Genomic DNA, 16,121 nt, shown 5'->3' with positions numbered 1-16,121 from the left:
CACAGGGATTCGAACCGCCGACCTTTCGATCGGCAAGCCCTAGGCGCTGAGGCTTTTACCCACAGCGCCACCCGCGTCCTGGGATATGAAATCCCAGCATTTCATAACTGAACTCAATGAGGCTTAAAAAGGTAAAGGGCAAAGGGACCCCTGACAATTAGGTCCAGTCATGACCGACTCTGGGGTTGTGGTGCTCATCTCACTTTATAGGCTGAGGGAGCCGGCATACAGCTTCCGGGTCATGTGGCCAGCATGACTAAGCTGCTTCTGGCGAACCAGAGCAGCGCACAGAAACGCCGTTTACCTTCCCGCTGGAATTTATCTACTTGCAATTTGATGTGCTTTCAAACTGCTAGGTTGGCTGGAGCAGGGACTGAGCAATGGGAGCTCATCCCGTCGCGGGGATTCGAACCACCGACCTTCTGATTGGCAAGTCCTAGGCTCTGTGGTTTAACCCACAGCGCCACCCCCGTCCCACTTCAGTGAGGCTTACTTCTGTGTAAATGTGATAATAATAATAATAATAATAATAATAATAATAATAATAATAATAATATCTTTATTGTCAATGTACAAACTGTGTGCAATTAAATTAACCAAATTAGAATTGTGCTGTAAGCAGCCACTGATCTCACCCAGATCTTGCAATGCCAATAGAAACAGAAAGGCCATACTGTGCTTTCAAAAGATGCTTCGGCTTGGACTCTGGAGAGTTTCAAAGAGATGGAGTTCCTTAATTGACACAGCCACTGGAAACATCCATCTCAAGAGTACAAAGTGTTTGAACCACATCTGTAAAATTGTAACATCTGCTGAAACCAATCTGTTGCCCAAATATGAGTCATTCCACATTGTCCTGATAGGAAGGAGTGGATCCAGAGGAAGTTAGTCACCCTTTAGTCTTTAAGTAAGACAAAACTTATTTAAGTCATAAGATCATAAGAAGAGCCCTGGTGGATCAGGTGAAAGATTTATCTTGTCCACCATCCTGTTCTCACAGTGACCAATCAGATACCTACGAGAAGCCTGCAAGCAAGACCTAAGTGCAACAACTACTTGTGGTTCCAAGCAACTGATATTCAGAGGCATCTTGCCTCCGATGCTGGAGGCAATACATAGCCATTGTGGCTAGCAGTAGCCATTGATAGCCTGGCTGCCCATCAATTCACCTAAACCCCTTTTAACCCATTCAAGTCAGTGGACATAACTACTTACCTGGAAGGGCAGACACCTTGATCATGACTTGACTACCTCTTGTAGGAGCGGGACTAACTTGTCCCATGGGTTTCAATGAAGACTAAATCATCATTCAGTGTCCTCTGGAGCCAACTGTTTCTGTTTATACTCCCCTCCCACGCAAAGGAAAACTGAAGTTATGTCTTCATAACCAGTAAAAGCAGTGTGAGACTTGAAAACACATATATTCACCCCCCCTCCATTTTAAGTTTTGTTATAAACTTGGGAAAATAAGGTTTTATGCTCACTGCTGTTGCTACTAGTGGATACTACGATGAGAGTTCCAGCAGAATTACCAAATGCAGTGTAAAGTAATAGACAAGAGCAGAGCAATCCTATAAATCCTTACTCAGAAGTAGGTCCTACTGTGTTCAATGGACCTTACTCTCAGGGAAGCAGGGATAGGATCGCAGCCTGAGTACCAAGCAAAGGTGCAGCAAAACTGGGTAACATTGATATCTGAGTCATACATGACCCTGGGTCCTACGTACTACAGAAACTAGTCAACCAACACACTGGAACTGTGTACATTTACAGATTTTGAACCGTTCTTTGGGAAAATAACGGCTTATTGGGGTGTGGAATTTAATATCATTGTCAATCTATAAAACTTTTACAACCTAGTCTTATTTGCACAGAGATTACATCCCCAAAGCTCAGTGCCAAAGACACATGTTAATAAGCTCACAACTTTTAATTAAGCAATATGTATAAGTAGATTCCCATTAAGCTGTGATTTGTGGGCAAGTTCATTACAGTGGGTTTCAGCCACCAGACACATATTCAATACAAATCAAGCAGCCTGCATATTATCCAGCTTAATGTGAGTCTACTTGTGATATTTTATCGCCCCTTCACAATGGTGGCTTAGAGAACTATATTTTCTATAAGATCGGGGGCAGAGACCAGAACCTTCTAATGACCCCATGTTGATTTCTTAATGAAGCTATCCATCTGCATTATTTACCTGTAGCTGGCGATTACTCACGGAGTTAATCATTTTTCTATAATATAAGCTTTCTGTGTATGTAGCAAAATCAGCAAACTGGTACAGAGACAATATACATGGCATTGATAAACCAATGAATTTTAAAAGGTCCATATGGATTTCCAAAGACATGACATAATAGGACTCTCTCATGCACTACCATAAGTGGTTTTCCAGCACTGATAATATCTGACATCATGTCTTTTCAAATAAGCAAATCATATCTGGTTATTATCTTGGGATTTCCACCAATAATTCTTGTCAATTGTCTCTTGATTTAGGCACACCATTGAGGGAAGACCCAGTATGATGTGGCAAAACCTGCATTAATGATCAGGAAGAGAACAGTAATTTTCAGGGGTCTCCATGGTGACCATAAAATGTGTATAAAGACTCTAAAGGCACATTATACTTCTGATAAAGTGTGAATGTGATAAACAGGTGTGCGAAAACACACTGATAATATAAGTACACTCCTCAAGATCGTTTGCAGCAAGTAGGGATGGAAGAATCTGTCAGTTTCATTTCTTTCAGTTTCTCATTTTTTCCAATCTCAAATTCAGCTCTCTACATTTCTTCAGCACTTTTCAGATTAAAACAAAAAAAAAGAGAACATTCCTCAGCATTTTAGTGCAAACTCCTCCTAATAGAGACATTTATGTATGCCATTTTGACTAATGTGCACATTTTTGCAAGCAATTTCTCTTAACGGGCTGTATTTTCACAAATACGTTCGTTTTTGCACACTCTTCTACCTCATAGACGCATTTTTGTAAACACTGGTTGTGGTTGGAGAACTGCGCTGTAAATTTCAAAGGGAAGTTGTGTTTCAGCTCTCCCGTTGTTTTGGAAACTTTTTAGATTTGCCTTTAAATGTGAGCTAAATCAGATTTCTCCCCCATCCTGAGTAGCTGCCTCTCAAATAGACACTGTTGGGGATGTGTGTGTGTGTGTAAGCTACATGTGACGAGTGAGGAGTGTGCACAAACACTCTAGTTCTGCTTACCCCATCTTCATCACTGTTGACCTCTGCATGTTTCAGACCTATTGGCCAGAAAGGAATACCTCTTTGACTAATGGAGATGCCTGCACGTTTTTGAAACCCTGGAAAATCAATGTTCCGAGATATGTGGGGACTTCCATGAGTACTTGAAGTTTTCCCCCCACTTCAGATACTCACTCTTCAGATACATGGGGGAGCCTGACAAGGATGGAGGTGCAGAGCTAAAGGACTCACACATACTCTCCCCATCTCATGTGCTAATTTAAATCCTATTCAGAATGCCCAGATTGAATTTATATTCTATTGCAAAGCGGGGGAACCTTCTGAGACCCACCTATCCACAGTGGGTGGGGACAGAGACAAAAGTGGGTGGAGCAATCAACATGCCTCTTTATTGGTAGATTTTAAAATAATTTTTGTACCTTTTTTTTTTTTTGTCCTTATCTGCGCTGGGGAAAAATATGCTGGAAGTTTTCAATTTTCAATTGTATTTCATATTTTATTCGGATCCCCAGTGCTGGCTTTTAATCTTGCTGCCGTTATTTTCACTTTGGAATTGCATTTTACTGAAAATGATGTCAATTGTGTTTTGTTGGTTTCAGTGTTTTATATATATATATATAAAAAATCTGTAAACTGCCTTGCGAAAGCAATAGGGTGGGTTAGAAATAATAATAAAATCCAATTTAAGGGAAATAGAGAGTGGCAAAAGCAAGTACTGTGTCCTTTTTTCTCTAAAATGTGGAAAAGGAAATTCTAATCCAAATTGCTGTTTGATTGCTTGTTACTGGAATTTTCTCTCAGTCTCAAAATAAAACAGCATAGGGGATTAACCCAAGATTAGGATGGCCTTCTCATCAGGAGACATTGCGGGAGTGGAACACTCCAATTGTGAACAAAATGGTAGCCATAAAACACTAAAGCCTTAACTAATTCACTTGGCATGATCGTAAGCATGTTTAACTGCATAGTGGTAAATATAGAACACTATTTATTCAGTCTTAATTACTTTCAAAGAAGGAGAAAGATTATTAGAACATCTTTCCACTTGGAAGACTCCAAAGCTGAGCCAATAAATATTCAGAAAGGAAGTGACAACAGAATTTTATTAAATTTTTTGTTTATATAGGGACAAGACAATCCCTTAATGTCCATCCTAAACTAATCTCTCTTTACTATTATCCGTTTGCCCTATTTCAGTTGCCTGTTTCTGTATAAATTGCTGTCAGTCGTGGTCTAAAACATTACAACAGAACAATGGTTATGCACATTAACTTGGAAGTTAGAAAATGGCACATTGCACTGAATTATTATTGTTTAATCAGGTTTAGTATCTTGGAGCTAGCAGCATATTATGCATAATTGCTCTATGGCCATTTATGACGAGGTGAGCATTCTACAAAGGAAAGTCTTGTTTGGCGAGAGAGAGAAAAGAGCAAGCTGTTGCGCAAAGACGACTTGAACAATGAAACAAAAGTGCATGAAGGAAGAACATGACTAACAATAGCTTTCCGTGGAAAAATATTTGAAATAAATGCAGAGCCAACTCCCTTTAATAGCTGGAATTTAGGCTGCAGTCCTTTTCATATTTAACCTGTTCATCTGTTGAACTGAATGAAATTTACCACCAAATAGACCTTTATAAGAGTGCAGTGTAAGATGTGAGAAGCTGCCCTGTGTATGTATATAAATTCTGTATCATTGAATGGAAGATGTATTCTTTTACTGATTCTTGTCTCACCTTTTGATACATCATTAATACAGAAAATAAAAACTTCAGCTAAGCTGGGTCTGCTTCCATCTCTTCCAAAACACTGCCGGAATTCACCAGTACTCAGTTCTGGCACCTCTCAGGTGGGTGCCACTGTGCCACTGACATTACAGTGGTACCTCAGGTTACAGACGCTTCAGGTTACAGATGCTTCAGGTTACAGACTCTGCAAACCCAGAAATAGTACCTCAGGTTAAGAACTTTGCTTTAGTATGAGAACCGAAATCTCGCAGCAGCGGCGTGGTAGCAGCGGGAGGCCCCATTAGCTAAAGTGGTACCTCAGGTTAAGAACAATTTCAGGTTAAGAACGGACCTCCAGAATGAATTAAGTTCTTAACCTGCGGTACCACTGTATAAGAGAACAAGGGGGGGGGGCGTTCGTGGTGAGTTCCAGCACTAGAAAAATAGCACTGGTTATCACTGGGACTGAACCAAGAAAATCCCACTATTTTTTTAACAGTTTGGGCAGTTCTGAAAAATAATATATTTCTTTTTCAACTTCTGTTTTTAAAAAAGTATATTAAATTGTCATTCCTTGTGCTGAATGACATCATCACACAGTCACTTATGACTGGCTACATAGCATTGTGTCATGAATCATACAGGATCCCTTGAATGGTTTCCTAGTGGCTTGAATGGTTTCCCATGCCATTGATCTGGAATCACAAACCAATGTTTTTCTATGCTGGGAATATTTAACAGAACATCACATGAACGAATTACAAAGGTAATACACTGTACCAGCAGCCGAGGAGTTAAAATTGTGTTTCTTTAGCAAAAACCTGGAGTCAAGCAAAACAACCAAGACATTTAACTGCAGAGACAGGAGCAACAATACAACCATTAAAATCAAATGTCAGAGAAAGAGCTATGCCTATTAGCTTCTCAAAACCCAAAACGAACAGTTCCGTGTTATCAAACAAATGGTTTGTGCTAGCCAATTATTAACTTCTGATAAGCGCCATGTCAGTTTTGAAATTGCACAACTGAGTTTGCAGATGAGGGGAAATAAATCTGTGTCATCCCCATAAAGACGATAAAAGGAAATCCAAACTATTACCATTGTAACAACCTAATGACACACAAGCTCCCATTTCAGTACTAGGAGAATGAATTTAAATTCAATCACATTGTACCAGACAACGTAGTCCCTCATCTGGTGCTCCTGGTCTAGTTTGAAGATTTCCACAAAAGCCATTTCCCTCCTCAGGCTTCATAAAAGCTCAATGAAATCCTCATTTAGAAAGCAGCAGGTGAAGATTCGCAAGGTACCTGTTAACGGACAACCTTAGTCCTCTTCGGGCATTCCTACTGTGAGGACATGTAGGGTGGAGGGGTGGGTGGTGTGCAGGTGTGGCTCATGACGGTAGGTGGCCTGTGCAGTGGTGGACTTTGGGCTAAAATTTGGCACCCCTGCCTTTTGCACTCTGTTCTACAGCATTGTTGTGGCTTCCCCTGCAGCATGGCACCAGTGAAGCCAAAACAAACTGGTAATGCAACCCTAAAACCAGCATGGTGTCGTGGTTAAGAGCAGTGGACTTGTAATCCGGTGAACAGGGTTCGCGTCTCCGCTCCTCCACATGCAGCTGCTGAGTGACCTTGGGCTAGGCACACTTCTCTGAAGTCTCTCAGCCTCACTCACCTCACAGAGTGTTTGTTGTGGGGGAGGAAGGGAAAGGAGATTGTTAGCCGCTTTGAGCCTCCTTAAGGGGAGTGAAAAGCAGGATATCAAACCCAAACACTCTAAAACTGCCTCTGGCCTGTGGAAAGTCCAAAGCAGTGGAGGCCATTAGGCCTCACAAACCTCAACCCACTCTCAGGTAGCCCTCACCTGCCCACCTTCTTTCTTCCTACCAGTCAGAAGGTGGCTCTGCCTCTTAATGGCTCTGCCTCCATCTACTGTTGGTCTCCTTGTCTTCTGTCCCAGTGGCCACCAGCCACCACTGGTCCAGAAAGATGTATGGAGTGGCCTACAGGGTCTGGGGTTCCCCATTTCTGTCCCGGACCATTCACAGCTGGGGAATCCTTGCATAAAAGGAGGCATAACACTACCAGGTTTTATAGTGTTTTTTCACCAAATTGTATTTTCATTGTTGTAAGCCGCTCTGAGAAGCGTCAATGTCTTAACTCGTTTCTAATTTTAAGTTGTTGTAACCCAGTCTAGGACCTGCTGGTAAGGGGGAGGGTAATAATTTAACTATAATAATAATAGTATTGATTGAGTTGTGTGGTGTTTTTTTTAAAGTACTTGGTATCTGTTCCCTCAGAACAAAAAGTTCTCTGGTTGCAAGTGTTAACATCCTACAAATGGTCAGATATCTGTTTCTGATCTTCTTAGGTTGTGTGAGAAATGCCTAGAATAGCTCTATCATCCTCTCCATGTAAGAAGCAGCTATGTGCACGAGTACGACAGTAGTTAAGACAATGCAAGAAAGGGACATCAAATGATTCCTTAACAAGTAGCCAGGTTTGTGCACATTCCTATTGAACGATCTTTTAAGGTAGCCTATTATGTCTCGTTAAGTCAGCCTTGTGTCATTATTTCCTATTAGTGTAAGTCACAGGATTGGCATAACTAGACATGAGTCTTCAAGAAAGAAAGAAAAAGAGAGAGGGGGGGGGAATGGCTACACTACATGGTAATAAAAATAACAAATACAATTTTCTCCCTTCCTACATACATGGTTGTTAAAAGCAGTATTGTATAAAACGTCTACCCCATGGAATCTTTCCCATATATACTTTTATATATGAAAAGCAACTACATTCTCTGAGCATGGATTCATAGGTGATTGAAATATTACCACCCACAGATCAGCATACTTGTAGGAACCCCAAGGATTGCAGAACTCTCTCTCTCTCTCTCTCTCTCTCTCTCTCTCTCTCTCTCTCTCTCTCTCTCTGAAAAATCTTAAATTCAGGCAACCCCAAAACAATTGCAGACTGGATGTCAACTATTAACTGATATGAGAGAAGCTTATGACACTTCCTACCTCTGTTGCATTAAGAAAAAACCAGCTCCTATCCACACAGCCCCATATTGGATTCTTGGTCTCACACACTGAGAGAGAACATGCTTCTGAGAAGCTTTAGACAGACACAGACAGATATGTGGTGGTGGTGGTGGTGGTGGTGGTGGTGGTGGTGGTGTGTGTGTGTGTGTGTTGAGCATTGCTCCTAAGAGGGTTGGAGCACCCAGGTAGGGATGGAGCCTGGTAGGGATAAAGCCTGGTAGCAATGGAGAATGGACCCACACAAACCTGGCTTAAGATGTATGGCAGTCTGGGGTGGTTAAAATTCCACCATGCAAAATGGTACTTAATATTAGAAATGTGCACAGCCCTGCACCCCACCCCACACTGAGGAACACCTGACAGCCTGGATCTGGCCCTGAATCAATTTGGGGGTGGGATTATTATTTAATTAGGCTTTAAAAAACCCTAATCAGCTGGTAAGCAGAGGATTCAATCCTGCTAGGATCTGTTTCTCCAGTGTGTGCCCTGTGCACTGGCAAAACAAGAACTGAAGTATTCCCACCTGACACCTTACTCCCTGACAGTCCAAGTTGTCAACCCAAGGCAACTTGGCCCAAGCTGAGATCCCACCAAACTGGTCCAATGAGGTTCAGGATTCAGACAATCTGAGGCACAGTCCTAGTGAATATAGCTTACTTTTGTATGAGTCAACTTTTCAACCCTGCTTAAAATCTAGCTCTCCTTTGTTGAAATGGTATCCCTGCCTTGTGGTTCGAGGACCCGTACCCCGTGCAGTGGAATGAAACACAAGGACACGTGATATAAGGTTAATGGGCAAGAAAAGGCCACAACTCTATTGATTACAGCAAGTGAAAAGGTATTGGCTTAGGCATTGGATTACGTCAGCTGACTCCACCCCCTCAGAGAGGGGTGAGTCAGAAACAAGGTGGGTTTATTCACCAGTAGGTGGAGTCTGTTGATGCTAATCCAACTATAGGCTCTCCCCTGATGTCACCGAGGGTCGTGCCATGGCCTCCCGCCAAGCAGGCATCGGACAGAATACACGACCGCCAGATTCCTTTAACGGAATACCCAAAAATTGAAGGCATAGACGATGGCCACACCTAGCCCTTCGACACCACAACACATTATTCCAATGCCTAACGGCCACCCGAGCCCAAAAGGGGCTCGCCGCCAATACCCTCACAGCTGTAACCAATCCCTGATGCTGCTGCTGATGCTAGTTAACCAAATGTCATTCCCTTGGTCTGAAAGATGAACCCCATCATTCCGGTACAAGGCTTGGAGAGTCTTTACCGGATCAGGTTTGTGAGTACATCTCCTACTAGTAGACGGATGGCTATGTCAGTTTTGTCTGTGCCCAGTCAATTTTGGGTGGGCTTAGAGCAGGGGGGGACTCAAACCAGACTCTATTTTGCCCTCTCCCTAGCTCCAAAGTTGATATTTGCTGTCAATGCTGATCATGCTGACCTCATATTTGATGATGACCTCATATTTGATGATGACCTTCTTCCTCAGCTGCCTGCTCATAAATCACAATTGTGCTCACAGATGTGCGGATCACATCTAAACAGAATGCTAAACAAAAATGTGTGGTTTGGGACTTGCAGATCAAGCGCAATATCAAAACTCTTGATGAAAACACAAAAAGGTAGACATTACACACCATTGTTGGTGTCTAGGGGTTGCGCTGCTGAGAGTGAAATAGGTATAATGGCACATAATTGGCTGAGCACCAATTAATTAGGTATTTCCTTCTCCTTTCTTCTCTCCCTCTTAGATTATAATCCACATACATCTTTTCCATCCTGCTACTCCTTCAGCTCGCTCCATCAGTGTAACCAGCTGATTTATTTAATAAAACCAATGCCTTAGCATTCCTGAAAAATACTGCTTCCAATAGAAAGCTCCCATGCTGTGATTGGTGAAGTGGTAAGTAATTTGCTTTTAATGCTAGCACATACCACTTAGCACTATATTTAACCGAATGATGAAAATCTCTAATTTTTCATCCACTTGCTTTAACTGGTGCTCACTGCCATCCATCTAGGTGCAGTGGGAGCTTTTCTCCTGGAATGTTTTAATAGACCTTGCTCTCCAGTCTACAACAAGCATTTTAATTTTTAATTCATACTTATGACTTTATCCTATAATAGACCAGAACTACAGATGCGGGAGTATGTTGTAGACAATAAGAGCACAGTGGGTACCTAGGGAAACTATGGCACTAAAAGGGTTCTTTATTTACACTTTTCAGTAATGACTACATATATTCAGTTATACAGGAGGAAATTGTAAAAAGGAATGCCACCATAGGCAGGCAATTACTATGTGACTATAACTAAGTGATATGGATGAGGTTGCTAATAACTACAGAGGAGAATACAATCTGTACAAGTTACGAGCCAAATTCTATTTCGTTCGTATCTTATCAGTGGCTCCCCCCCCCCCACCTCATCTCCATGGGATTCATGCAGGATTTATGAAACAATATCACAGAACTAAATCTATATTCAAATCTATATCAGTTGAATTAGATACGCCCCCCTCCAAAAAATACTGCAAAACTACAAAGCGTGGTTTGTAATTTTTACTCATTCATGGGAATTAATAGGGTAATGACTGTATGAAACAGTCATTCCAAGGATTTGGGGGAGGTCCCTGCTCCCATTTAAAAGATTCTTCCAATGATCCGTATGCCCTTTCTTCCCACTGAATTGAGCTCCTTTTTTCCAGGAGCAACAGGGACTAGAAGAAGGAGCTTTCTGATTTGTGTTTGTGCCAGTCGCATGGGACAAGCCCCCTGGAAAAAGCTGGAACAATTGGATTATCCTACCATGCTCTGGTATAGCTGCACTCATCTAGGCAGCCACTTGATTCCTCCCTGACTTGATCTGGTCTGGGTCATTACTTGGGCAACAGCCTTGTCCATGATGTTCTCCATACACTTTCCAAGCCCTCTGCTTTTCAGCTTTGTTGAGTGTTTTCCAGTCTCTGTCCAACCTGCTTCGCACATCCTAGAAAGCCAAACCATGACTCACCAAGACCATGACTTTCCAAGTCCCACTTAAGACTCCTGCTAATCTACTCAATATCTGTCTCCAAGCTCCTTACCCATCATCCTGGACTTGTGCCTCCAACACCCGACATGCTTTCTTTTCAGAACCAAACCATGCTGTCATGTGTTTTGAGGCTTATCAGCTCCCCATGTACATTGTGGAAAACCCTGAAATAAATTTGAAGTGCATTCTGTGGTTCCAAGGGTCAATATAATGAATTCTAAAAGAGGGGGAAAGCCCTTGCAATAAGAACACAATAAGAAAGCACTCCAAATCTGGACTGCAGTCAGTCACAAGTTTGGAGGGCACTACCTTCTGCATCATACAATACAATAATAAATGTACACAGTAAAAACAAAAGTATTAGTAGATTGTGATGAAGATTGTCATATGAATCAAGATGCATTTGCAGCGCTCTTCTTGATTAATTAGCTACTGAAGACAACAGGTTCACCTAAAAATGAAAAGGAAATGAGTTGTTTAGACCATAACAGTTGCCAACCACCATTGTCCACCAATTTACATTTCTTTTAATATTTTCACTAGTAAAATTTACCCTATAATTTCCAGCTGTTTTGGCTCTCTGTGTGTGGAGTGTACAGACACCCTTCACATAATTCCCTGCTGGACTGCCAAGTGTGAGCTCTGCTCTGCTGGAAGTATTTAAGGAGAGGCTATACTATGTTCAGAGGGACGCGGGTGGCGCTGTGGGTTAAACCTCAGCGCCTAGGACTTGCCGATCGCATGGTCGGCGGTTCGAATCCCCGCGGCGGGGTGCGCTCCTGTCATTCGGTCCCAGCTCCTGCCCACCTAGCAGTTCAAAAGCACCCTTAAGTGCAAGTAGATAAATAGGTATCGCTTTATAGCGGGAGGGTAAACGGCATTTCCGTGTGCTGCTCTGGTGCCGGTTCGCCAGAGCAGCTTCATCACGTTGGCCATGTGACCTGGAAGTGTCTGCAGACAGCGCTGGCCCCCGGCCTCTAGAGTGAGATGAGTGCACAACCCTAGAGTCTGTCAAGTCTGGCCCGTACGGGCAGGGGTACCTTTACCTTTACCTTTACCTTATACTATGTTCAGGCCAGTTGGGCCATTTTAGTTCCTCTGTTTCTGATTTTTCCAGTTAAATTTCACTTGCAACATTTCCACATTGGTTTTTTAAAAGTCCTTATGAAAGACCGTAAGTATTTTAGCGCACATTTCCTAACAGACACGTTTTTGTGTGCAATTTGCCTAATAGGCACATTTTGTAAGCATTTTCCCCATATGTAACACATTTGTGCACGTTAAAATGCATACATTAGTGAAAATAACGTAGGAAAAAAATACATTAGGTTGGGGAAAACGCTTGGAAAATATGCATCTCGTACACGTATTTTGACTAGAGAGGTGCACACAAAATATTGAGAAGTGCAAATTTCAGATGATAGCTGTTTGGGAAAGTGCAGATTAGGTAAATTCACTATAAAATATGAGCTGAACTGAATTGCTTCCTTATCCCTAAACTGGACATCTATATGCCTTGGATGCTGTAAGATTCTACATTGATTAGGGTGTTGTACTAGAGGAGCTCCAAGGTCCCTGTGTGGTACTCTGAATAAAGTTCTAACTCTGTATTACAATTCCATTTTTCTCATTTATCTCAGACCCTCACACATCTGTTGTAGATCCTTAAAAACTGTAGAGATTGTAGGCTCCATCTTCGGAGTATGCTATAAATCACAGGTAGCTGAATTGACATGTTTTGGAATGGAGGTGCTCTCATATATCACAGCTAGTGCAGGAGGTCAGTTTAGCTGGAGTCTTACTCTAGGAGGGTCATAGCCAGTGGTAGAATACTTGCTTTGCAGCCCCAAGTTTGATCCCTCGCATCTCCATGAAAGACCCCTATCTGGAACCTGGAGAGCCCTGCTAGATAGATAGTTAGACCACTGGTCTGACTCTATATAAGGCAACTTCCTGTGTTCTGCAGAATACAGCGTATTCCACATAATCCAGCCTTGGTCATGGTGTTTACAAATTTCACATATGTTCCCTGGCCATGGACTTAAAGCCACCACTGGGTGCTAAGCCAACCTCAAAGTCATCAGGTCTGGATTGGACCCACCATCCGGCCCTCCTCCCCTTCCACTGTGGCCACCATGAATGACAGAGCTGTAGATGCTTTTGTTCATAAGCCAGATAGTTTGTGAAAACAGGAGGAGGACTTTTCTTACAGAGGGTTTTTGCTCAGCGCTATCACATTTGACACACTCTGTTCCATGTTTACAAGAGAGCGGCAGTCACTGAAAGTAATACCTGTATTCTTTTCTTCTTTCCCTTAGCTTGTTCTCAGAAGAAATCCCCAGTGCATTATCTGTTTCACTTATGTGCTCCTGAACGAAGGCACCCCCTTCATTGCGTATGAAATTTATTCCACTAATGTCACCAAATGCCTGAAAAATACAGTGTGCAGGCTCATTGGTTGTGGCACAGTCCAGTGCGATATCAAGTTAAAAGAAACAAAAGTAAGCAGACTCTGGGCACAGTTTATTTATTTGTTTAAATTACAGATTAGCAGCTCTTTTGTGTGTGAAATTTGGTACTGTCATGGCAATAACCCAGATTCCCTTCTAATGTACAATTTGGGTTTCATGGTTGAATTCCGCTCCTGTGTTTTGTAGCAATTTTTTTAACAGCCCTGCCAAAACACTATAGAGGGAGTGTGCGTACAGAGAGAGTCATTAATAACATGTACAGTGGCAAATGAAGACTTAATTCCACATGAAAGGTAAATCCACCTAGGTTTTGCTTCAGCTCTAAGAAATAAATAGAATATAACTGCATTTCTCATGCTCAGCTATTTTCTTTCTGTAGGATACTGTTGGGAAGTGAGTAAGAAAAGTATATGAAATAAAGTGGGGAAGCTACTGGCTTTGGGAATACACTGGATGTAGGAAAAATATTGCAGATGAGTGATTCAAATATAGAATAATATTGTCGTGACCCATTGTCGTGCTGCATCTAGGATCACCTAGAATCTACATCAAGGATCATTTAGGGCTACAGGCTTTGCTGGAGAGTGACTGATGTGGTATGTCAAGACAAACACAATTGGTGTCCTCATTACCTATATAAAGATAAGCAAACGGGAGTGATCTTTCATGGATGGTCAATCAGGTGTAGAGACTGGACATATAAGACAATGAGCAATTAAGGTGAATGCACCATTCTGATGGAAGAAATGAAGTTGCTGGAGTTGGTTACATGGGCTAGATCTCTTAATAGATTCAGCAAATTCACAAACTCTACCACATCTCTTTTTAAAAATTTAAATGAGAATAAGCTTATACTTAATGCTGCATTGAAATCAATGGGGGTCAAAAAATTATTCATGCAGAGACTGATCTTCAAAATTCATAATTATATATTACTTACTAATTATATTTAATTAACTTAATAATTATATATAACTCAAATATTAAATGTTAAGAACTATAATAATAGTAATCACGTCACATTTTATAAGCTGTTAACAAATTTGCATATAATAAACTGTAGCATGTATACAAATATAAACATAAACATATACATAAATATTGGACATAGTCTCAATATTGAATTAATTAAAGGCCAAGTCATTGATTCTGAAAGTGACTCAATGGCAGTAACCTTTTAATTAATCAACTTCGCCCAAAAGTTCACTTCACAGTGTAATTATAAAAGTGAGTAAAAATTATAATTGATGTGTTTTTGTCAATCTATGTAGCTGCAAGGTACTTTTTGAAAAGGTTATATTTTTGTTTAGGTAAACTGAGCTAATATTGCCTTGGTAATTATCTTTGACTTTTTTTTTGCTTTTTCTAAAAAAAACAAAAACAAACTTGAATCAGCAATAAGATATGCTAAATAAATATTTGAAGCATTTAAACATTAAGAATGTGGATTGTGGATATATGCTGAAGCAAACTTGGAATGAACCACAAAGTCTAAGCAAAGTTTTCTCCTCATCCGTAAAAGGCCCATGTGGAATTAAATATCCTGGCACATTGATTTTTACTATCACAATTTATGTTTGCTTTCTGGAACAGACATAGCATCAAGTCGAGGCTCCTCCTCACTCAGGAGCCATTAATCAAATGGAATGAAATCGCTTCAGAAGTGCATCCATTTTGTATTTCCCAAATATAAACATTAGAGCAGGAGTTTTAAGTAGAGAAATAAATGTACAATTACTTTTGCGTATGTTAATTTGCATGCACACATGTTGGAAAATGCACAAAGTGTACAAGAAGCAGCTACATTTCAAGTTGTTCCAAATGAACAGATCTCACAACGCATTGTGTTACCAAAACCAAGTGGGCAGCCTGTTTTGTTTTCCTCCAACAACCTCTCTTGGGGGGACGACACACAACTCTGCCCCATTAATTCTGGGGTCACGTTGAACACTTGTTTGCTGGTTGTGGCCAGGTTGTCTGATGACAGCCAGGCCTGAAGCAAGAAGGCATACATTTTTAAACGGCAGCCCTTATGCCACCTCATAAGAAGGTACCAAGGACTAACTTTTTAAAAGGTTTGGTTTCTTATTTGACAGCTAGGAACTGTTCCAAACAGTTAGAAACAACAGCAAGCATGTCGCCTTGCCCCCACAATCAAGGGTGCCGGGACCATGTGAAGTCAGCATGTGTTATGTGCAAGCCCTGCGGCATATGCATGTGAATTGAGTACACCATGTATTGTGTATGCATGGCTGCCACAGAATTTTGAGGGGGCTCATCCACCTCCTTGATTTTTTGGGGGGTGGGAGTCCTTGCCCCCCCAGTCTTCACTAGGTAGTGCCCCTGAAGCGCAGTATAGTTTAAGCCAAAAGAGGCTTCAGTGATTTGGATTGTTATTAGATGAGTATCCCCCCTATCTTCAAAATTGTCATGCAGTCCACTTGTTTCCACATATCAAACCATTTCCCACAGTACCAGGGAAGAGTGATGCTCTCTGCATCACTGTGAATGAGAGACTTCATAATTCATCATTATAAGTCAGCCCTGGTTTAACCACAACAATGTCAGTGGGTGATTGTGATGTGAATAATAGT

At 41.4% G+C, this 16,121-nt stretch overlaps 1 protein-coding gene across 1 annotated transcript in view; it reads right to left on the bottom strand.

Annotated features, from left to right (window-relative positions):
* Positions 1 to 7,863: 7,863 nt before the first annotated feature.
* LOC114601374 (uncharacterized) overlaps positions 7,864 to 16,121 on the bottom strand; it is an 85,022-nt gene continuing 76,764 nt past the window's right edge. Inside the window, exons 10-11 of the mRNA XM_077932627.1 lie at positions 13,349 to 13,485; positions 7,864 to 11,507 (exon numbers count right to left, since the gene is read on the bottom strand). Coding sequence (XP_077788753.1) covers positions 11,504 to 11,507; positions 13,349 to 13,485 — 141 coding nt within the window. The 3' untranslated portion in view covers positions 7,864 to 11,503. The remainder of the gene's footprint in view (positions 11,508 to 13,348; positions 13,486 to 16,121) is intronic.

This window comes from Podarcis muralis, chromosome 8 (assembly GCF_964188315.1).
Source record: "Podarcis muralis chromosome 8, rPodMur119.hap1.1, whole genome shotgun sequence".
NCBI classification, from domain to species: domain Eukaryota; kingdom Metazoa; phylum Chordata; class Lepidosauria; order Squamata; family Lacertidae; genus Podarcis; species Podarcis muralis.
This window is presented reverse-complemented; position numbering and strand designations above follow the sequence as displayed.